General features: G+C 51.4%; 3 protein-coding genes across 4 annotated transcripts; 2 read left to right on the plus strand and 1 right to left on the minus strand.

Moving 5' to 3' along the window:
- Positions 1–3,793: 3,793 nt before the first annotated feature.
- CA14 (carbonic anhydrase 14) lies at positions 3,794–9,364 on the plus strand. The gene is made up of 11 exons (XM_023525723.1): positions 3,794–3,848; positions 6,133–6,184; positions 6,264–6,850; positions 7,235–7,377; positions 7,638–7,733; positions 7,920–7,986; positions 8,176–8,333; positions 8,439–8,559; positions 8,798–8,818; positions 8,933–9,017; positions 9,132–9,364. The coding sequence occupies exons 1-11, from the start codon at positions 3,794–3,796 to the stop codon at positions 9,193–9,195; spliced, it is 1,449 nt and encodes a 482-aa protein (XP_023381491.1). The 3' UTR covers positions 9,196–9,364.
- Positions 9,365–9,889: 525 nt separating this feature from the next.
- Positions 9,890–13,501, minus strand: APH1A (aph-1 homolog A, gamma-secretase subunit). The gene is made up of 7 exons (XM_011384687.2): positions 13,117–13,501; positions 12,415–12,585; positions 12,170–12,243; positions 11,816–11,938; positions 11,532–11,659; positions 11,015–11,138; positions 9,890–10,689 (listed from the first exon to the last, which is right to left on the minus strand). Exons 1-7 carry the CDS (start codon positions 13,227–13,229, stop codon positions 10,625–10,627), a joined length of 798 nt encoding a protein of 265 aa, XP_011382989.1. The 5' UTR covers positions 13,230–13,501; the 3' UTR covers positions 9,890–10,624.
- Positions 13,502–13,609: 108 nt separating this feature from the next.
- CUNH1orf54 (chromosome unknown C1orf54 homolog) lies at positions 13,610–21,747 on the plus strand. Of its 2 annotated transcripts, none has more exons than XM_011384693.2 (7): positions 13,610–15,130; positions 15,804–15,865; positions 17,372–17,455; positions 18,355–18,413; positions 18,816–18,926; positions 20,878–20,979; positions 21,653–21,747. In XM_011384693.2, the coding sequence occupies exons 1-6, from the start codon at positions 15,003–15,005 to the stop codon at positions 20,974–20,976; spliced, it is 543 nt and encodes a 180-aa protein (XP_011382995.2). In that variant the 5' UTR covers positions 13,610–15,002; the 3' UTR covers positions 20,977–20,979; positions 21,653–21,747. The 2 variants fall into 2 exon arrangements, with proteins under 2 accessions (XP_011382995.2, XP_023381504.1); XM_023525736.1 differs by having other exon boundaries at positions 20,881–20,979.
- Positions 21,748–22,504: the final 757 nt, after the last annotated feature.

Consider the following 22,504-nt stretch of genomic DNA (forward strand, 5'->3'; position numbering starts at 1 on the left):
GTATTTCTAGGACTCGGCCTGGTGTCTAGCACCTCAAAGTACTCAATATATGTTTGTAAACTAGCAAAAGTATGGTTGCTAACCTCTACAAAGAACAATCCCAGATGGCCGGCATCACTACAGAGAATGGCAACCACTTACTACCTCTGCTTCTCCAGCTGGTGCAGGGCACTGATTTCCTTCGTGGTCCCCCAGACCAGTAGCATCGGCATCCCCTAGCGAACTGTGAAAATGCAAACCTCTGGACGGACCCCAGACTTACGCAATCAGACACTGTGGTGGGGAGAGGCCCAGAAATCTGCATTTCACAAGCTTTCCAGGTGATTCTGATGAACGCTGACATTTGAGAAGCAGTGATGCAAGAGGAAGTTCAATGGTCCCTGAGTCCTTGCTCAGCTTCAGCTTAGCGGCTATATGACCACCGGAGAACCCCTACATCCCTCAAAACCCAGTCTGTACAGGATAAACAAGGCAGTTGGAATGGTGCCTGAGAACGCTTCTGGTCTAAAATTCTGCGAAATACCAAAGGTAGAAAGAAAGTAAATAAATGTCCCAATGACTAGGTTCATTCATTCAATCAGCAAATATTTATGTAGCAGGCAGTGTTCTGGGCACAGAATCAGTGCATGACACAAAATTACTCCTTTTTAATTAAATTTGTAACATTTCTGACCGCAGACCCTTACCTGTCCCCTGTCTACAAAGATGCTCACATTGCATGTGTCTGCAAATGTGAACCGGAAAACTGAAAAAAAAAAAAAAAACAACCCAAAGAGCTCTGGCTGCTCCCTCCCTGCAAAGGACTTTGACTTTAACTCTTGGGAGCTTTTGTGTTCGCTTAACAGCTTCGGTACCAACTGCTAGAAGACGATCTGATGATAGTAAATGTGATGATCTATCAAGTTAGAATATCTCTGGGTCTATAGGAAATTCGTGGCACAAAGTTGCTTGCACTCTTAGGCCATTGAATTCCATCTAATTCTCTCCTCGTTGGTTCTTTCCTCGTTGGCGGCATTTAGTTGCCGCCCGCGCTGTTTGAGTGAGCTCCTGTGTTGGCCATTCTCTCCTTTTGATCGGCCTCTCTCCTCCACTGAACTCTCGTATGCCCCCAACACGCACGAACTCAGAGCGCTTAGCGAACTCCTGTAAGGTGGTTTAGACTAATTGGGATATTTAGTGAGTTTAAATATCCTTTTTAAAAAGGACCTTTTAAGAAAAAACAAACCCAAATACCGCGCTTGGACACTTTTGCTTCTGACCTGTCCACATGTCCCTTTGAAAGGCCAGGAGATGGCGCCAGGAGACAGCAGAATGCCTTGGTTTCTGCCGGAGGGGGCGTCTCAGCCAATGGGGAGGGAGGGAGGGGAGGTGTAAGGAATAGACTGGAGAGAAGTAAAATTAAAACAAAGGTGCCAGATTTTGAGTAGCAACTAAGGAGCGGGTAAGAGGGAGTCTTTTGTTCATTTGTTTTTTGTAACATATAAGGGTCCTCTTGACGCCTACTCCGAATACGCCTGGTGACAATAGAAATGTCCACAGTAGAGCCAATGATCAAAATAAAGACAAGTCCCTGGAGGACGGTGCTTGCCGCTTGTCCCTCTCCTAGAAGCCGGGGCCTTTGTCCATCCAGGAAGCGCAAGGGCCTGGAGGGGCTGCTCACCCAGAAGTGGGAAGGTGCCAAGTGGGGCTAAGACATCTTTGTGAAACAATATTCTATTGTATAGACAAAAATCCCAAAGCCCGCCAGCAGCGAAACACTTTCCAGAAGGAATCACACAAAACATTTTCAATTAAAATTTTAAAACTTAAAAATGTCATAGACAACCGAGAGGTGGCGCCTGGCAAGACACCCCACCTGCCTTGGGAGGCTGAGTTTCTGTCCCCAGACGTTCCCCAGGAACTCTGAGGTCATTCTGTCTAGGCCTCTTCTTTCTACCATGAAAGAGATGTCTCTGCCTTTTTTTTTTTTTGGTTCCTCTGTGATAATCATCCTCATTCCTATAAAGTCTAATATACACTTTACCATTTATTCTTCTTAGAAGGAATAGGTGGGGGCTTTGGGAGAACCTCAAAACAGAAAACTTGCCTGTAGGGGAAAAATAATTCGGAGGGTGATGAGAGAATTAAAAAAGGAAATGACATCTGCAAAAAGGCTTTGCTTTGCTCATCAATCAGAGGGGACAGAAAGGCATGGCGGGCTCCCGCCTCTGCAGGCGCTGATGATCCAGCACATGCATTATTCCGTTCATTTGGCCGTTATCCCGCTCCCTTATTTAGCTTCTGCTCCCTTTATTTTGGCTATTTATTGCCACTTGGCGGGAGCAAGGAAGGCAGAGGACGCTCAAACGGGAGCATCCTCCTGGCTGGTGACTGGTGAGGGGTACGGAGAAGAGATTTCAACGTCTAGTTAGAAATCATCGGTGGGCTTCACAGTCTCTAACGAGGGATTTCGGATGTGCATTCCAACTGGGATTTCCAGTCCCGTGGGGGAGCGAGCAGCAGCCCACATTCCTGACACATGCAGCCTCTAGGCGCCACTCGTGGGCTCCCTGGTGGCAGGTTTCACTCAGCCCCACACATCCCGCTCAGCCCTTGGTCGGACAGGACGGACGACCCCGGGCCTCTCTCCCCACCGATCACATGGCCTCTCTCTGCTCCCTCCCCTCCTGCTCTGGAGTCGGCCTTTTTTTGATGGTTGTAGGGATTTTTCCTAAGGTCTCCCCGTCTCTCCCCCTGCCCTGGCCTCCCAGCCAGGGGTTAGTGTCCTCTTCAGTGACAAAAGCCGCCCTAGATCTGGCTCCCCGGGGAGGGAGGTGGCTGGGTCTGGCGGTTGCAGCCGCTGTCTCTCCTTGGTGCTGCTGCAGCCCCTCCCCCACTGGGCACACAAATGGGCTTTATCCAGCAAACAAAACCACCCCCCCACCCAGGCCACACAGGCACGTGGACCCAGGCCTCACCGTGGGAAGGGGGTGGTGACAGACGCTCCAGACAAGTTCTGTTCGCCTCGCTTCTCTTCTTTTTTCCCCACAATCCAGGTTTTGATCCTCGACCCCCTCCCCTTCCACTTGCACCCTGAGTCTCCCAACTCCTCCTCGTCACCTGGCTCCTTACTCTCGACTCTTCCCATTCCAGGGCGGCCCAGATTCTGCAGCAGGTCAGCCCTCGACCACCCAGGAAGTTGCTCCCCAGAGGGGAAGCCAGCTCGGGAATGAGAACCCAGTGTCCCCCTGAGGGGGCTGGGCTGGACCCCGCAGCCCTCCTCCCCTGCCCCCTCCCGCTCCAGGGGACACCCGTCTGAACAGTGTCCGCGTGAAAAGCCGAGGAAGGAAGAGCTCGGCCAGCAGGACTCCTGAGCCAAGGCCAGAGCGCCTGTGAAGCCTGCGGCGCCTCGGGCTGCGAGCGGGGCCATCCTGCGTGCCTAATCAGCTATTTAAGGAACTGCTGGCCAGCAACCTAGGCAGCCCCCCCTCCCCACGTACACCCGGCCAGAGCCACCTTAAAAGCGGGAGGCAACTGTGAAGTCGCTGGGCAGCAAGTGGAGTGAAGACTGCAGAGGGAGATAAAAGAGAGGGCGGCGAGAGATTTGTCCTGGGGACCCCGGACTCCACGGTCCCCTACCACAAACCAACTCCCCTCAAAGGCCGCAGAGACACAGAGACAGCAAGAGAGAAAGAGATACATACACCCAACTTCAGAAAATTCCCCTCTCTCTCTCCCCCCCGTCTCCACCCACTCCCCACCCAGACCTCCAGTCTCCCACCTCCCAGTACCTTGTGCTCCTTCTGAGGATACCATGATGTTCTTCATGCTGCTGCTTGAGGTGATTTGGATCCTGGCTGCAGACGGGGGTAGGTACACCCAGAAGTCTGTGTCCCCGCTGGTATCCACACGTCTCCGTGCATGCTAATTGGGGGAAGGAGGACTGTAAAAGGAAGCCTAGGGGTAGAAAGACGGGCTCCGGGATGGGGGTGGGGGAGAAGAGAGGGGTGGAGACCACTTTCCTTCTCTGCCCTTGGTCTTTCCGACCCTGGTTAGTGGGAATGGGGGCAAACTAGCAGCGGGGCGGGATGCGTGCCCATGCCCGGAATCTCTACGCAGGCTACAGGTTCCCTCCGGGGCCTTCCGCCACTGCCCCAGGTAGCCCTCCTGGCCTTCTTAATTTATGATCACCCCCGTTAGAGAGCCAAGGAAGCCTGGAGTGAGAGGACAGAGGACCAATGGCTGGAGGGGCCACCTCCGCCACCTGCCGACCTCAGACCCTGATCCCCGACTGGGAACCTCACGGCCCAGGTTTCCTCTTGAGCCTACGGGACGGCTCATTTCCCCGTTTTTCCCTGAAAGCAGTGGCAATGACGGTCAATCTTGTTGGGCCCTCCGCAGATTACAAAGGACTTTCAGGAGCTCCCAGGAGATGAGGAGGGGCTCTGGGAAACAGGCTGAGGTGCTCCGGGGCTGTCCCCGGGACCCCAACCCCTCATTTTTGTGGTCCCTGTGCCTAGCACAGAATCCAGCACACAGTAGGTGTGTAATTAATATCTGTTGGATGAACAGGATGAGGGGGTGTCTAGAGAGCAGAAGGGGAATGCAGAGAGGATGATGGGGGTGGGGGATCCAAATGGAGAGTTACAAATTGCATTTGAGGGGGGAAAAAATAGGGACAGAGTCTTGGGGAAGAGATGCAGAATCAGCATGCTGTGGATTGGGTGGGAGGGGCAGGGCAAGACTGTCCCCGCACAGAACCAGGGGATTCGAGGTGTCAGGGTGTCCCATTGAGCCGGGGAGTGAGAGGCTGCCTCCAGCCCTCCCTCGGGCTGCTTTTCAGAGTCGTCTGAACCAAGGGATGGGCCAGCAGAAGAGCCCAAGGTTGCAATCAAAGATATCTTAGAAGTCCGAGGAACTTAGGGAAATAAGAGAGGAAAGAATTTAGGACTTTTCTCCAAAGTTTCTAACAATTTGAATAATGCAGAGAAAACCTGCAAGAAGGCCACCTTTTCCCCTGGGTTTGGCCGTGGATAAGGGCTGGACCACTAGACCCCCTGCCTTTCGGCCCCAGACAGTACTGCACGAGAGCCTGGCATGTGACCCAGCTGGCAGCTCCCTTTTCTACACACAATGCTTCGTTTTCATCCTGTCCCTACCAGCCTGGCTGCCTGTGCCCACCCACCACCCTCAACGTAGAGTGGACCCTGCCCCGACTCCCGCCTTCCCTAGCCATCTGGAAATCTAGGAAGCAGAGACTCTGGTGATGGGGAAATGTCTCTTTAGAGTCACTGGGACCGGAAGGAGGAACTTAAATGTTCATTTCCAGCTCGGTGCCTTGATTTGCAAAATGCTTCAAAGCGAAGGGATAATCGCCCTGCTCCCCTCGGCAGCTCCGCGCCCCCCACCGCTCTGAATGGCTTCCCCCTCCCCGAGTTCTGTCACTTTCCTCCAAACCCTCTGCCCACACCCTCACCTCACCCCAGTCTCCTGAGTGTTAGGTTGGCTTGGCACAAGCTGGAGAAAAGTGAGGGCTGGACGCACTGCACATTTGGATCCAGGTTAATTTTAGTCCCTAGGCTTTAGCTCTTTTCATTTCTCCTCCCCCTTTTACTCAGCAAGCACAGGCCCAGCCTGGCCGGCGATTTTAAATAGGCCCCCCGACCTTTCCACCGAGGTGTCCAGTTTCAGGGCTTCCTTTGAGAAGCTGGGGCGGAGGGAGGAGAAAGCAGGAGAGGGAGGTGGGGCGTGCGCCGAGCCTGGGGGAGGCCTCTGACCCAGGCTGCCTGGCTGCAACTCCAATTACTCTGCCGTGCAGGTCAACACCACTGGACGTACGAGGGTGAGCGCTGAACCCAAGGCCCGCCCACACCCCTTCTACACTGGGGCCTCTTCACCTGACTGGAAGATTTTTCTGTGTGCTTTTCTCTGGCTTCTCGCCCAGCCCCTCCCACCCCATCTCCCCCAGCCCTAGATTTTGCATATGTGACTCCTAGACCCAGTTCTAATGGCCAGATCCCACACCTCCTGATTGAGTAGAAAAGCCAGTGGTGTCCTCAGTCAGTCTGTGCGATGAGGGAGCCGCAGTGGAAAGGGAACTGGGTGGGAAAGGAACCGTGAGCTTAGCTCCCAATCCACCTTCTGGCTCCCCAGCCTACTCGGTCCTGCCCCCCAGCCTGCGTCTGGAATTGGGACACAGCCTGAGGTCAGCTGGCAGGAATAGTTGGTGACCCTGGGGGAAGTGGAATTCATCTCTGAACTGCTGATTGATAACTGAATTCCAGAGTCAGCGAAAGGTCCAGGGCGAGAGCAAAAAGCAAACGAGGGAAGTCAGATCTGAATCCCAAGGCCACTTCGCAAGGGGCCCCACAGAGACCCCGCCCTCCAGGACTATTTTATTTTTCCTGCTCCTCTAATCCTCCCCTCTGGGTGTGCGGGTGTTCTCTCCGTCCCCTCTTCCTCTCACTCAGCTTTCTCCTGCTCCTCACACTACAGGTAAGTAAAAGTCACCACCCCGCATTTATCGGGGTAGGTGGCGGAGACGGCAGTGCCAGGTCCAGAAGGGACTCCTACCTCCCCCAGCCCCGCACACCTGGGTCTTCGCCTGGGTGGAGGGAAGTGCTTTTTTACCTCCACAGAGACGTCTGGGGCTGGAGGGCAGGACAAACGACCACGGCGCCCGCCCCTCCAGGCCCACATGGTCAGCACCACTGGCAAGCCTCTTACCCGGAGTGTGGAAGCCACGCCCAGTCCCCCATCAACATCCAGACAGACAGCGTGACTTTCGATCCAGAGTTGCCCGCTGTGCAGCCCCATGGCTATGACCAGCCTGGCATCAAGCCTTTGGACCTGCACAATAACGGCCACACAGGTAAAGAGCTCAGGCTCCAAGGAAGTGAAAGTTCCAGTCCCGATCTTATGAGTCAGGGCTAAAAAGAATCCTCCTAACTTCTAGATTCTGAGAAGCCTTCCTCTCTAATTTTGGAGATGTGAGAGGGGTTTGAGGCTACTATACGGCTAAAGGTGGGAACCGAATGTCCATGAGCAGGCTCTGTGGGCGGGGCGGGCGGCATCACAGCATCCACTGGATCTTCACCGAGGATGCTGTGCTAGGAAAGCAGCGGCCTATGGGAAGAACTGGGCGCCCCTGGGGAGGAAGATGGAAACGGCTGGCCAAGGCTCCCGCTCAGTGGTGGCACCCGGGGTGGGGATGCGTCCACACTCCTCCACCGGCCCTGGCTTCCTCTTCTCACAGTGCAACTCTCTCTGCCCCCTTCCCTGTACCTGGAGGGGCTTCCCCGGAAGTACGTAGCTGCCCAGCTCCACCTGCACTGGGGCCAGAAAGGATCCCCGGGCGGGTCAGAGCACCAGATCAACAGTGAAGCCACAGCGGCAGAGGTACCGGGGTGAAGCTCGGACGAGGGCAGTGACAGGCACGGTCGGTGCTAGGGAGAGAAAAGATCTGGACACTGGGAAAAGTCGTACTGAAGGGATTAATGCCAACCTGTGGGACAGCTTTAGGGCATGCTGGAGGTGGCGGTGGTGGTGGCCGGGGTCGAAGCCCTTGGGAGGAGGCGGTGGCGGTGGCGGTGGCCGGGGTCGAAGCCCTTGGGAGGAGGGCGTGGAGAAACTAAGTGATCGATTCCCTCTCCCCGCAGCTGCACATCGTACATTACGATTCCGAATCCTATCACGCCTTGAGTGAGGCTGCTCAGAGGCCACAGGGCCTGGCTGTCTTGGGCATCCTCATCGAGGTCAGTGTCCCCCACTCCCTCCCAGCTCCCTCTCCAGCCCCTCCGTCTCCCTCAGTCTTGTTCCGCCCATGTCTGTTGCTGGTCTCCCTCCCAAGGCAAATCAGCAACCACTCTGACCATTTATTCTCGACATGGGTGTCTTACTGCAAGCATGGACTCATGCCAAATTCTCCACTCCCCTGCCAGGTGGGCGAGACTAAGAATCCAGCTTATGAACACATTCTGAGTCACTTGCATAAAATTAGGTATAAAGGTGAGCCCTAAAAATCTATTTTAGAACCAAGTGAAATTCAACTTTGGGGAAGCGCCTACCTCTGCCCCCCCAAAAAGGCCTAAGGGGCCTGGGACGAGGGCGTTAGGGGCCAGGGAGTTTCGCTTCTGGGAGGCCAGGCCTGACAAGCTGGGGTGCAGGGAGGAAGGTGGAAGGTGTCTGTCCCCCCAGGTCAGAATACCTCAGTGCCTCCTTTCGACGTGGGAGGGCTGCTCCCCCCGCTACGGGCACAGTTCTTCCGCTACAATGGCTCCCTCACCACACCCCCCTGCTACCAGAGTGTGCTCTGGACAGTCTTCAGTCGCAGGGCCCAGATTTCAATGGAACAGGTGAGTGGCGGAGAGGCGAGGCAGCAGACACACAGTTGTACCCCCCAGACCTTCTCGCACTCCCGAGTGACATTTCTCCACTAACATCCCTCTTCCACTCCGCAGCTGGAAAAGCTTCAGGAGACCCTGTTCTCCTCGGAGACCGACCCCTCCGAGCTCCTGGTGCAGAACTACCGAGCCCCCCAGCCGCTCAATCAGCGACCGGTCTTTGCCTCTTTCATCCAAGGTGACCACACAGTGATCGGAAAAGGACATGGGAAGCTGAAGGACCCCACGACAGGAACTAGGGAGTCCCTGGGAAGGAAAAGGCTAGGAGGGGAAAGGTTTCCAGCACTTGCTTGAACTGGGAGGTAGTCCCCACCCCCAAGTGGCCGGGTGACTGTCCCAGATACAGAGGCAGTGTGCTGCCCCAGCTGGGGGTGGGGATCCGAAGTCCCACTGACCCAAGTTTTCTTTCCTTACAGCGGAATCCTTGTACACCACAGGTGAGCCAGTCCTACTCAGGAACGGGCAGGGCCGGGGGCTCCTCAGCGAGCGAGGGGAAGGCACCATGTCTATGTCAGCCCTAGGCCGACACCTTCTGTCTTTACCTCTCCCAGGTGAGATGCTGAGCCTAGGAGTGGGAATCTTGGTCGGCTGTCTCTGCCTTCTGCTTGGTGTTTATTTCATCGCTAGGAAGATTCGGTGAGGTCCCACTTTTCACTCTTCGGGTCCGTTTTCTAATGAAAAGCATTCTCCTATTCCACCTCCCACGGCTTGCCTCGGACACGAGTCATGTCCAGGAAACCCCTCCCCCAGGAAGAAGATGCTGGGAAACCAGAAGAGTGTGGTCTTCACCTCATCACAAGCCACCGAGGCATAGACCCCCTCTCAGACCTCATGGACGCCTTCCCCGCATGCCTATCAGGGAGCTTCTAGAGTGGGGTGCAGGAACTGGCCAGAAAACTCTGTAGGAGTAGCAGGCAGACACCCCTCCTTCCTCCACACGGCCCCTACAGAGAGGCATGGACAGACAGGCTCTTGTTCAAGTAACAGCCAAGCCTTCGTGCAGATCAGAGGATGTCCAGGCTGACAGTGCAGGGGGCAAACTGTGCATAGTTGTAGAGGAAGTTAGCACTGTGCCCCACCCCCTCTCCTTTATGTCCCTTTCCCTAGATATGGACAAGATATTCCCTTAGGAAAAAGGGTTGCTGTTTGGGGGAGAGGGGGTTTATTTTTGCTCAATGTATTTGAAGATTAAAGTTTCTGACCCCACCGCTGGCCTTACCTTTGGGGCTCTTAAGAGTGGGAGTGTTCCTTAATCCCTCAGGTGGCGGAGGTGGGCAAGAGATAGGGAAAATGAAGCATTTCCCATAACTCCTTTTATCCGAATCCTAGAAGGGGAAATCCAGTTCTGGAAAATGCTTAACCTAAAGTTTCTGACATGTCAAACCAGCAGCCCAGACTTACTGCCAGGCTTGGAGGGGATCAGGTTAGGAAGAAGAGGGGACCAGAGGCACGACAGGGCAGAAATTTCAACTAACATGTTATCCCTGTCCTTAAAAGCCAAGTTCCCCCACAATTATAAAGTCCTTTTTATTAGTCAAAATCACAATCACCTTGATTAAAAGGATGGGACACACCATCCTCAGCAGAAAATGATACAGTATATAGAAAACCTTCCCACCCCACCCCCAATTAAAAACTAGAAAAAAATCTGCCCTCCTTCCCTGCGATGTCACAGTAGGCTGACTCCTCCAGTGGCACTGCAGCTCTAGAGTGGGCTAGCTCACCGAAGCACCCTCCACTTCACCTTGGGGACAGGAGGGGTGCTGGTGGTCAATAAAACATTAGTTCCAGTAATACCAGTTCCCAAACATGCACTTCCTTCCTTTCTCCCCAAGGCCTGGGGCCATGGGGAAAGGTGGATAGATATGAGCCCAGCCATGAGGAGCTATCTGAGGAGGAAAAATATAGTCCAAGGAAGTTAGGAGAAGAAGTCCAACATACTTCCTCCCTCCCCTGACTCCAAAAAAAAAAAAAAAAAAAAAAGGCAGTTTGGGGTCTTTATCACACCAAAAATGGCTCCCCTCAGACCTGAGTAAAACAACAAGGTGTCCAGTCTGGGGAGGGGGTACTGGGAATCTCAGAGCTCGTCTACCCTTGAGCCGCCATTAATTTCATCTTCATGGCAACGGCTAAGCTAGGCCCCTTTTCTTGGCAACCTGCACTGTCCAGAACTGGAGATGGAGAAATACAGGGCGAGGAGATCAAGAGAGCACCCCAGGCACAGGGGTCCCCCCCAGGTTCCCTCAATCCTCGGGTGGGATGCGCAGGGCAGAATACACCATCACCTGACTGTCCTCCTGCCGGCGGCCTGCAGAGGGGAAGGGAGGTGAGTCGTGGGCAGGGTGAGAGCAGAGCACTGACACAGGAGAAGTCCTGGATAACAAGGGGGTCCCCAGAGGGTGGGGATAAGTGCAGATTCAAACCCGCCAGTCACTGACTGGCTCAACCCAGGCTGCTCCTGGTAAAGCCTAAAGGTCACCAGTGGACAAAGCAAAACCCTGGAGGTGACGGGATAGACCGACGAGGAGACAGAATGGTGAACAGTGGACCCGGGCTGGGGCTGGACTCAGTCATGGGCAGTGGGCAGACGGGTGGGATCTGTCAGGTGAGCAGTCCAGGTAGTCAGTCCTTACACGAGAGGCTGCGCTGGATACTCTGGAGGGACCCTCCGGCTGTGATGAAGGCCCAGAGCCCCATGGAGACAGTGACCGCACAGATAGGCAGCAGGCTGGCCTCGTACCACGGGTTCAGGAATGTCTGCGGATGGCGTTTAGAGTAGAAAAGGGGTTAGATTCTCCCTCTGCCTAATCCCCATAGCCTCTTTGTGCCTCTGACCCAAACGTCCCCCAGGTGTCTCTCTCAAACCCCCCAGTCCTTTCAGAGCCCCAACATCTTGTAGTCAAAGGGACCGGTGACTTTCCACTCCCTCAGAGGTTCTTGATACTCCTGCTCACCTCGGGCCACCTACATACAGTTTGACCAACCCATTCAAACTCCCCCCAGAGCAGGTGCTGAAGTGAGAGACCTCTCAAGACGCACCTTTTATCTCTTCCCAAGATAAGTTTTAAAATAAGTAGTAAGGGTATATTTCCCCTTCATCCCATTCACCGTTAAATTCTTTGCTAACTCAGGCCCCTGTCCCCAACTCACCAGTCCCGATGTCAAAAGGTGACTCCCAACCACCAGGCCCAAAGTCCAGTACCGTCTCCTCTCACAGGCATCAAAGAACACAACTCCCCAAAAGGTGTGAAGCAGGATGATGGCTGCCGTCAAAAAGGCTGCAGAGAGGGAGATGGGGAGGAGATGATGTATCCCTCACCTTCTCCCCGCCTCCTGAGATGCTGAGCCAGAACAGTCTCCCAGGGAGGGCCAATAAATCAGATCAGGGCCAAGGATGGATGGGGCACCAAGGCAAGATAGAAAGTGGATCTTACCTGAAGTCAAGAAGTAATAGGGTGAGTCTCCATGGATCCCAACCACACCTGGCCCAAGTGCATCAGCCAAAATATTGATAACAGAGAAGACACCACTGATGATACCGAAGGAAAGACCAGACACTGGGGGGAGGGAGGGTCTCATCAGTGTCAGAGATCACCACAGCCTGGTTACCAGTGATCTTCCCCGGCCCCATGCACAACTCCCCCACACCTGCTCTCCCTCCAGGCCGCCTCTCCTTGGGAGTCCGGCATGAAGGAAAACAGGTAGCCACTTAGAACATGTGGACCTTTAGAGACTTCCCCGGGAGAGGGGGTGCCAACACCCTCCTCCAGCCCTGTCCCTTAGCTCACCATAAGCCATCTGGCGGATGGAGATGGGCGATCTTCCGTCCTCACTCAGCGATGCTAACCCCTCATCTGCCTTCCTGGGGTGATGTGGGGTGGGGAAACATGAGGAAAGGCAGGAATGCTCCTTTCCCTCGAATGTCCCCCCTCACTGCCCCCTCTTCCAAACAACCCTCTGGAGGCTGCCCCACTTCTCATAGTGCAATCCTCGGCCCTTCTCCCCCACAACCCCAGACCATCCATCCTCTTACTTAAGCAGCTTGTAGTAGGCAAAGCGGAACACCTCCTGTAGAAGGACAGACACGGCAGCACCAAAAATCAGGAGGCCGTACTGGAGCCGGGAATCTGACGGGTCAGTCACATGGACCAAGATGAACCAGACCACAGAGGCCAAGAGCAGAGAGACCAGCCAGAAAAATGCTCTGTGGGAAGAAGAGGGCAATCAGAAAGGCAAGGGGAGAGGCAGCCGGAGAAATCAAGTAGGGGAACCAACCAAGGCTGCAGCATGAAAAGTGGAAGTTAGACTTCCGGAGGGAAGACAGGGAGACAGAGAGCAGGCAGATCGCTGTCTCCACCAATGGAGTCTAGACGCAGGGGGATGGGATAAAATCTGATTAAAGAGTCTTCAGGGCGCTGAGAGTCAGAGCACAGTAGCGCCAGGTATCCACTCCTGGATCCTCCCTTAGGGCCGCCCGAGGTCACCACAGCCCCCTCCCGAGTCTTGGCCTTGAGCCTCCTCTGACGTCGCCGGAAGAAGGATAGGAAGAATCTGTGCGATCCCTGGAAGGCGGAAACCAACTGCGGGAAAGGGCGAGTCACCCAAACCCCTGCCTCGACCCTTCCCAATCTTCGCCTGTCTCCCCCCACTCAGGCGGCCAGGCTCGCCCCAGTATCTCCAGCCCCTTCCGGATCTCTCTTCTGCGCCCGCCTGCGTCTCCCCGACCCTTACTCACCCTGCGACCAGAATGATGACACGAAGCGGGTCCCCGGCCACAGTGATCAAGAAAAGCGCAAAAGCCGGGCCGAAAGCGACAAAAGTGCATCCGAAAAACACTGCGGCCCCCATTGCTTGGCAGCTGGGGGCGGAGCGGAGGCCTGGCCCAGGGAGGCGAATGGGAGGAGCACGCCAGCTAGGGAGTCCGCGTGGGGTGGCGACGCGACCCCGTAAGGGGCGCGGTGCAATGTCACCCCCGAACCCCGGGGATGGGGAAGGGGGGGTCACCTAAAATCCCAAATACAGGTCCGCGCGACTTCCTCTACGGAAGCCGAGAAGGGGACAAACCCCGGCCGCAGCCGGGTGGCCACCTCCCATTTAATCCCCACCTCGAAAGCCAATGGAGAATGGGAGGGGGCGGGGCTGCGGGTGGGGCGGGGCTACAGGGCGGGGCGGGAGCCGCACGGCCTGCTGGGAGTTGTAGTCCTGTGCTTCAAAGCCCGGGACCTTGGCCCTGGGAGTGGCTCAAGCCGGTTAAAGGGAATTGAGCTGGGTTGGGCCGGTTCGGGGTTCGGGTTCCTGGGTTCGGTTGGGCCTTGGATGCGGATTCCCTTCGTTATTTTGTGGAGAAGGGAGGTAGCAATCCTGCCTCTACTCGAAGAGCTGCAGAGGGAGGAAGATCCTGTTGGAACCTAAGGGACAAATACGAAGAAAGCACAGGATAGAGGCTCCGGGGAGATAGGGACGGGTATTGTTCTTACTTGAATGAGAGGAAATGGGCTAGAGCTACTGCCTAAGAGATGAAGGTTAGATTTAAAAGTAGGAGCTCTTTGAACAGGCTAGTATAGGAAACGTGCAGTAGTAGGTATTATCGCTAATGAAACCTTCATCTGTAATGACAAGAGAATCAGCAAGAAGGAAGGGGAGCCTGGAGAGCAATACTGGGAAAGAGGTTAGAGGGGATTCGGAGTTAAAATAGTTTGTTAAAAGCAACAAGAGCGATGGAGTTGAAGGAACACGAGCCTACCCTCCTCCCAGGCCAAAGGACTCAATTCCCTTTATGTCGTATTTCCTCTATTTATTTTCTGAAAATGATCTTCGATGGTGTCTTTTTCTCAGACTAGGGGAGGCGGAGCAAAGCAAGCAAGTTCTGGTAGAAGAGGGTACCCTACCCTCATTTACATAGCAGTGAGGTTAGCCCTTAGGAAAGATGTTTCCGCAAAGATTGGTACCAGGATGGGAGAGTGAGGGAATCAGGAATATTGTTTTTGAGAGAGCAATCAAAGTATGGAAAAACTATAGAAGTTGTTCAAACAGAACCACGCTTCCTTTACTTCTTGGAAGTATTTTACGTCCTAACACATACGTGTATATCCACATAAATATTTTCCATTTTTTTTCCAGGAAATTCTGGAAAGAAGCTGAAGAAGTAGATTGTACAGATTTACACTGAAAGTCACCAAGCAAATCCTCTCCCAATAAGGTGGAGAGGAGCATCTTGGCCTATGCTCAAGACTCTGGGTCTTGCTTCTGAGCCTAAGCTGGCCGAGTTAGGGGATAAGACAACTCATCTCAATTCACCTTGGAGCTGTTACCACAGCATCTTCTGACAGATAAGAGCGGGCGCCAAACCTATCTTGTTCATGGGTGGTGGTTCCACAGGGACTTGCATTGTACCTGACTCACTGTAGATATCAAAAGATATTTATTAACTCCCTTAAAAAAGATAACAATTGTATTCTTTTCTCATTTCCTTGCCTGTGAACCCTGAATTGCCTAACAGACTAGGCCTAGCACACCGTGCCTAGCACGTATGTTACTAAATGTTTTTGAATTGAAGTCAATGAAAATGGGAAACATAAAAACAGAGAAAAGGATAAGACAAACTCTACCCCATAGGCTGGAATGAAAGGAACACGCCAAGTGACTGAAAGCGAGAGAAGAGATGTGGCATCTACAGGAGGGAAAGAGACCATCTGCTTTTTCCTTTCTTCCATCCGGTGCCTAGAAAGTGGAGAAAGAGGTGAGGTGAGGTCAGTACTTACTAGAGAGGAAATAACTGGCCTTAGCTGAGAGATTTTTATCAGAAGCAATGTAGCAGGTGCTTCGAGAGCCAGACAATGGTGTTGATATTGTTCCTATACTTCACAGTCCAGACAGGCAGAGAAGAGGGACTGTTTTCAGTCTAGAAAATGCTCGTCCCTTCTCAGAACATTTCAACTGTGAAGAAAGAGATTGTGATTAGGCCTCAGAGAGAAGGGCAACTCTGGATGGTGATAGTAAATTAGGGACAGTGAGAGGGAAGGTGAGCTTTTTGTGAGGACTGGAAGAGAAGGAAGGCGTGGAGGAGAGGAGGAGAGAGGCTTACTATAAGAACCTCCTTAGTAGTCCAGGGAGATTGGGGGTGTGTTTTTGTTTGTTGTTGTTTCCGTAGTGGCAGCAGGAATCCTGAATGGATCAAATCCAGGGTTCAACAAACACGTTCCCATCAAAACCCACTTTGCCTCCACTTTGCCTCTTAATCCGAGCAGCTCGGGCCAAAGGACCAGACCGGTAGTGACTGATGATCTAGTCAGTCAGCGAATGGGAGGGGAATTCCACTCCCTGAGAGAAAAGCAAAGCTCCCTCCTTGCTTTGGAGGAGGGCCAGAGGCGGGGTGCTTTCGGTGGGAAACGCTGCAGTTCCTTCTTCTTCTTCCTTGCACAGCAGTGCAGGGTCCGGAATGGAAGTCCTCTTCGCAGCCATCCTTGCTGTGCCACTCATCCTGGGTGAGTTCCCTTCTCTCCCTAAGCTTTCGGGCCACGTCTACTACCATAAATGGGATGGGAGAAGAGAAAACGAGGAGAGAGTGAGGGGTGCAGTTCAGTGGGGAGTGATAACACTCTCATCTGTGCCAGAGTCCAGTGTTGGGGGCGGAGAGGGATCTGGAAAGTAGAGCCAGAAAAGGGGGAGGAAAGCAGAGTCCTGTCAAAGAAGAGGCCCCTGACGGGGATGGAGCCCCGGCTGTGGGGAGTACCTAACGAGAGAGAACTCAGCTCTCCATCACCACGGAGCTGAACGAGATGAGAGGGACTCAAGTGGGAGTGAAAAAGAGAACAGACTCTTTGAAAGTGGGTCAATCTGAAACTAGTGAAGGAAGTCAGGGTACCTTCTTTCCCCGGGAGCTAGAGAGAAAGCCTTGTATTAGTAAAGATCTAGAAGGGTGGGGGTGGGGGGTGACCTCTAGGGAGGTGGAGAACTGGCTGCCTTCAGGGACCGGTCCAAAAAGTAGCTTGGCTCCTTCCCCCCTTTGTTCCTCGTCTGCCAGGTGCTCTCATTGTTTCCTTTTCCTCCAGATTCTTGTGTCATTGCTTGTAGTTAAGGGAGCGCATTCAAGGAGCTTGGGGAAGTGTTCGGCAGGAGGCTTAGCCTTCTTGATCCAATCATGTCAAAGTCCTGTATTTTTAGTCCTGGAGATGAAGAAAAACAAATGCAGATGGGTCATTTAGTCCAGCTGACTCTCATTTTAAGAAAACATATGTTAAATGGCTTGTGCAGAGTTATTCTGCTAGTTAGCAGTGAAATTGGAATGAAACCCAAGTCCAAAAGCCTGAGAGAGACAGAGACAGAGACAGAGACACTGTGTTTGTGTGTGTGTTCGTCTGTGTGTGTTAGAGAGACACGAATAAGAGAAGAGCTCTCATAAATACAGTATGGTGGAGAGCAGGGGTTCCCAACCCCGAGGCCGAGGACCGGTACCGGCCCGTGGCCTATTAGGAACTGGGCCACACAGCAGGAGGTGAGTGGCAAGCACGAAACTGAAGCTTCATCTGTATCTGCAGCCGCTCCCCAGCTCCAGCATCACTGCCTCAGCTCCACCTCGGATCATCAGGCATTAGATTCCCGTAGGAGCACTGGTCCCTGGTGCCAAAAAGGTTGGGGACCACTGGTCTAGAGCATACCGAATAGTAGATTTAGAGTTTATAATTTCTGGTCTCTCTCTGCTTCCTACCTTTTTAGGTTTAATTCTTGTTTTGAGTTTACAGTATGTGAAGGGACCTGTTTTCTGTCCTGGGAACTTCTGGATTGAAAGGGCACAGAGTAACAGGCCACATCACAGATGTGGAGCCCAGAAGACTGAGCAGGGTTTAGGGGTGCAGAGACAGGGAGATAGCCTGGCCCTTGGAGGAGAGGCAGAGAGAAAGGCAACTGATAGAGTTGAGGTCAGCCTCAGGTGTCATTCTGTTGCTAAGGAGTTCCAGATGCCCTTTGACCTCTAGTCCTTGTCCCCTTAGGACAAAATTATGAGGGTGAAGAAGGACTGGAAGAGGATGATTATTATCAGGTGGTCTATTATTACACAGTGACCCCCAATTATGGTGAGTATGCACAAGGCTCAGCCTTTTAGCAGGATGGTGAGAGGTTGGGGATATTTAGTTCTGCGACTTTTCCTTTCTCTTTGCGGTGGAGCAGCTGGGTCACGGATAAATTTAGTGATAAGCAAAGACTATCAAGGTTCGTGATGTTATTTCTCAAGCTAGCAATTTTCAGTTCTTTGGCAACTGGTTGAAACAATTTGCAAACTTTCAAATTTGTGAATTATTTTAGATATTAGATTGAAAATATAAATGCATACACATTCATGAACTTTTTGTGTGTGTGTGTGTGTGACTTCCGTGGGCTTTATTTTCACAGCGAAGAATGCAGCAAAGATGACCTGAGGGTAATCTTTAAAATGAGCTCCCAGTGGCAGGTGACTCTTGGCCAGAAGAGAGCTGAGGCAACCTCAGTTTTCAGAGGTCAAGTTCAGATCTAAGAAGGTGTACTTGGTGTAGTCATGATGCTGGAGATTCTTGTAGGTGGCGGTGGCAGCTCGTATGGGCTCCTTTGGCAGACTTTGCTTCTTGGAATTTGGTGGCAGTCCCTTGTCACTCTTTCCTGATTCCGTGGAGAGAAAAACTGTGGGAGCAAGTCCTTGAAACACTGGTCCTTCTAGAAGCATAGTCTTCACCGCTCGGTTTGTCCTTGCCTTGACAGAAGGAAGACCCCCGAGGGGCAGGCCCGGAGGTCATTGTACTCACCCTCCGAAGAACAATAGATAATGGAGGTGACCGCTGCCCACAAACATTTTCATATTGAAGTTCATTAGGAGTAGATTATACCTGTAAAGTTTACACCTTGAGCAAGCCGAAGTGTTCTGAGAGATTGCTTCCTCTCCTCGTGTCTAGATCTCGTACTACCTTTCTCGTTTGTAACTGCTGCTGCTTCTCCTCTCCAGATTACTTTGGTGCAAGTTTCACTGTTGATTACCAGATGTTTGAGTTAGAGGACAAGCTGGTGAGTGACATCAAAGAGGATCAGGATAGATAACGGTTAAAAATAAACTGGGCAATGTTATAATGCAAGTGATTAGCAAGAACAAAAATGAGTTAAGTGAAGTGAAACTAGGTGGTGGGGCCCCAAACAGACCATTTACCACAGCTGTGGAGGAGGAGGAACCCAGAATCCAGCAGGTTTGCTGAGACACTGAGAGGGCAGTGGGTAGTCCTCGATCAAGGGAATTGGTGGGTGGGATGGGTACATAATCCATGCAGACGTAAGGGGGAGGTCCCTGAGTCTGAGTATAGTGGGGGACTGTCGTGGGGGGTGGGGGGAGGTGAAGAAGAGAACTCTAGAGAATCTGTAAGGACGTTGGATGGAGGCGATAATAACTCTGTTTCCTAATCCTGATGAGGGCAGAAGAGGTTGGATAAGAAGGAAGTGGAAGCAAAAGAGACTACCATTAGTCCTGAAACAGAACATGCAGTCCATCAGACACCCGTAACAGTGAAAGCAGTAACAATGGAACCGGTGAGTTAATTGGGGGATAAGGCGGGGAGGGAGATGTGACATCTCTTACCCTGGATAGCTCCCAGGGCTGGTGACATGAAGCAGAGGGAAGATTGGAATACCAGGCTTCAGTGGATGGGGGAACCAAATAACTAGTATTGCAATGCAGGTGTTCATCTCAGCTTGGCCATCACTTCTTTCCCAGAGGTTTACTGCTAACTCCGTATGCAGAATAGTGGGAAGATTTGGTGCAGTTAAATTGCAGTTCAATAGTACTTAATGTGTACGTAACCCATGCCTAACGCTGCTAAGGATGCTGCTGCTGCTGCTGCTGAAAACGAAATCTATGGCGTCGTTACTGCAAAGTATTTATAAAACTCAAGTTTACATTTATGAAACATTTAGAACAAAATGAAAATCTTTGTAACGATGTTAAATTACATACAAATGTGAGAGCACATGTGACCTAGACAAGTGCTGCGGGCGGTGGAAGGAGACAGGTCCATACCGGAGTTGTCTGGAAAACTTAGAAGGTGATTGTGCTTAAGATCCACTTTGATGATTGGCAGTGTGTTACGAAAGGACGAAAGCAATTAGATGGAAGAATAATTAGTCCAAGAGTGAAAATCCTGCGTAGACGAGGGGATAGAGCACGTATGGCATGTTTTGTGGATGAGCTATGATTGGAGGAGAGTGTAGATGGAAAGAACAGTGGGAAATTAAAAAAATAATAACATTTAATATAAATTTAAAATATTAGGCTCTTAATATTTGCTTGGAAATTTCACATATGGGAAGCCAGGGCAAAATTACAGAGTCTGAAGGGTCAGGCTGAAGTTTGGATGTATAAGAAATAGGGAGCCTAGTAAGTTCTTCAGGGAGGTAAAGATACAATGAAAGTGGTGTTTTAGAAAACCTATTTGTCTGGTAGTATGCAGGATGCAATGGAATGGAGACAGATTCATGAGACTTGCATCATTCCCAAAACAAATTTTTAAAGACCTGTTCTAGGGCATTTTGAATCAAGAGGAGAAAATAGATATTTTGAAGAAAATAGTTTCAGTGATAATTTCATATGAGCGCTAAATGAAGAAAGACTTAAAATAAACTATAAGTTTAAATGTGGATGTCTAGGGAAGTGATTGACCAAAATGGGAAGTGTGGGAGATTAGAGTGGTTTAGGGGTGAAGTTATAAATTTCGTATTGCCCAAGCTGAATTTCTGGTGACAACCCTATGAAGCGATGCTGAAGGAAGGGGAGGTCGGACAGGACTGCTGTTCTAAGTGCAAAGTCAGAGTTACGAAAGTCGATGAGTGCAGTAGAGCCAGTACACATGGAAGACCAAAAGGCCAAATCCTGTGCCTGTAGTTAGTAGAAGGAGAAAGGGAAATCAACCAAGGAAATGGAGGAGAGTGGGTTGGAGACATGGGCCAAGTTTGTCTCATATAGAGTCTAGAAGAGAAAGCTTAATATAGTCAATCACAAAGCTACTAAGAGGCCAAGGAGAAGGTCATTAGTAACCTCCACTCTACAAAAAAAAAAAAAAAAAAATGTTTTAAATGAATAGTTGGAGCAAAAGCAGGATTTGGTGGCATTAGAGAGGGGGTACATTGTGAGGAAGAGTATGGGCCAACCATTTGTGGAATCTGACACTGGAAAAAGAAACAACAGTTAGCAAGGGCAGCAGGGCCAAAGCGCAGCCCAAATATACATGAACACAGATAGGATGTCATGAACACGGCGGATGAAATATACATGCCGAATTGAGTGGGGCTTCCCTAGTGTGGTCAGGGATGGCTGAAAGGCACAGCAGTAGGACTCCTTATAGTGCTGGGGAGGAGGGCTGGATCTTTCAAGTTTAGAGGAAAGGAAGACAAAAATTGGTGTAAAGAGATGGCTATCCTGCCATAGAGGAAGAGGGTGGTCAGAAGGGTGACACTGACCTTCTATGGGGGGATTTCTATATTTTAGCAGAGTCCAGATGTGAACGAGGCTATATCCTGTCTACAGAGTCCTGTTTCCCCCCTCTTGTCCTGGCTCCTTGTTCAGGGGTGGATGTATTTCATATAGAAGGTGAGTGTAGCCATTGGCCTTGGGGGAGTCTGTGAAGCAGTTTTTACCACTCTCTCTGGCTAGTGTTTTCAGCATGTTCAGCTCTCTCTCAGCTGCTTAAAAGAAGAGGGATCACATTTAGAAAAATCTTATCTGCCTGTAAGGAGGTTTAGGAGGTGTCGAGGCAGAGACTTATGTAATAAGAGTCGTTTACTTTTTCTGAACTGGGAGGGTTTCAGGACCTGAGCAGAAGCAGGTGGAATGGAGGAGAAACCCCTCGTTCTCCAGTCTGCCTTGAAGAATCAAAGCTAGTTCCAGCCTGGCAGTGGTTTAAGGCAGGGCAGGTGCCAGAGGGCAAAATGGGAAGGGCCCTACTACTGGGCAGAGTCAAGAGTCAAAGTTCAGAGGCAGAAGTGGGGGGGAGGTCGGTTTCCTAATGTAGGAGAGAGATGGGGGGGCGGGTGGGAGGAGGGGATAGAAACCTAAGGGAAGGATTTAAGTTGGGATTCTAAATAACTGTGGGGCATGAAGAGATTTAGCAGAAGGAAGGAGCGAAGAGGGGAGGGGACACATCTCCCAAGAAATCTAGCTCGGAATATGAAACCTGAGGAGTTTTCAGAGGTGGGGGCATGGAGGGGTTTCCCGAGTCTCTGACTCTGACTGGTCATTGTTTTTCCTCTCTTTGTCTTTTTAGGAGAGAAAAGGCTGCTATGACTCTTTGGGTGGGGATTTGGGGACAGGAAATTGGAAGAGAAATAAATGAAATAATCTGGTTACTCTCTACTCCTTCATGAGGGTCTGTTCTAAAGCCACAACTCGAAAGCGAGCACTAGGATATGGGAGTGGGAAGGTAGCTTAGAAAGGAAGTTAGGTGACAGTAGCATCAGAGGGAATTATTAGGACTGTGAATGAACCCGAAATTTTGGGAAGAATGGAGAAGAGCACCTACAAACAACAGGTTTATTATCGACAGTCCATAATTCTAATTCTATTGCTTAATTTTGTCATATACATTGTGGAAACTGGGGAGAGTCGAAGTTTATACTTAGAACACATTTTTTTTTTAATAAAATAAGCTCATTGTTAAGCATGTAAAATATAAAAAACTACTTAGAATAGATTTTTAAAATTCACACCCTCCTCCACTTACACCCCCCACCCTCCTTCCCAACAACGTGCCTTTTCCAGTTAGTAATTAGGGCAGGCAGGGACATACTTTAAAAAAATTTTTCCCCTATCCTCGGGACTCTAGTTAGAACTGGGCTGCCCCCTTGCGGTCTCTTCGATGTCACAGCTTCAGTCAGTCCACAGTCCCTGAGCACCTATCCCCTTCTCTCCACTGTGCCATTTCAATACTGCGAGGGGCAGCGAATGGTAAAACTCTGGACTTGCCACCTTCTCTCCTTCAAAGCCTTTCGAATCTTCTCCAGAGGACAAATGAAGAAACAGAAACTGGACAAAAGCCTAAACTAGGTGATTGGGGACCCCTCTCGACTTCATTCCCTGCGCTAGGAATCACAGATTCGGGGCCCAGAGCCCGAGGAGC

Source organism: Pteropus vampyrus, unplaced genomic scaffold, assembly GCF_000151845.1.
Source record: "Pteropus vampyrus isolate Shadow unplaced genomic scaffold, Pvam_2.0 Scaffold617, whole genome shotgun sequence".
Lineage (NCBI taxonomy): Eukaryota > Metazoa > Chordata > Mammalia > Chiroptera > Pteropodidae > Pteropus > Pteropus vampyrus.

Coding starts and splice junctions, on each gene's coding strand:
- CA14 (XM_023525723.1), top strand. CDS start 3,794: ATGATGTTCTTCATGCTGCTGCTTGAGGTGATTTGGATCCTGGCTGCA. Junction 6,851..7,234: donor GCACAATAACGGCCACACAG/GTAAAGAGCTCA, acceptor CTCTTCTCACAG/TGCAACTCTCTCTGCCCCCT. Junction 9,018..9,131: donor TTCATCGCTAGGAAGATTCG/GTGAGGTCCCAC, acceptor CCCCTCCCCCAG/GAAGAAGATGCTGGGAAACC.
- APH1A (XM_011384687.2), bottom strand. CDS start 13,229: ATGGGGGCCGCAGTGTTTTTCGGATGCACTTTTGTCGCTTTCGGCCCG. Junction 12,586..13,116: donor GTCATCATTCTGGTCGCAGG/GTGAGTAAGGGT, acceptor TTCTTCCCACAG/AGCATTTTTCTGGCTGGTCT. Junction 12,244..12,414: donor GCCTACTACAAGCTGCTTAA/GTAAGAGGATGG, acceptor ACATCACCCCAG/GAAGGCAGATGAGGGGTTAG.
- CUNH1orf54 (XM_011384693.2), top strand. CDS start 15,003: ATGAAAGGAACACGCCAAGTGACTGAAAGCGAGAGAAGAGATGTGGCA. Junction 17,456..18,354: donor CACAGTGACCCCCAATTATG/GTGAGTATGCAC, acceptor TCTCCTCTCCAG/ATTACTTTGGTGCAAGTTTC. Junction 18,927..20,877: donor AAGCAGTAACAATGGAACCG/GTGAGTTAATTG, acceptor TCTATATTTTAG/CAGAGTCCAGATGTGAACGA.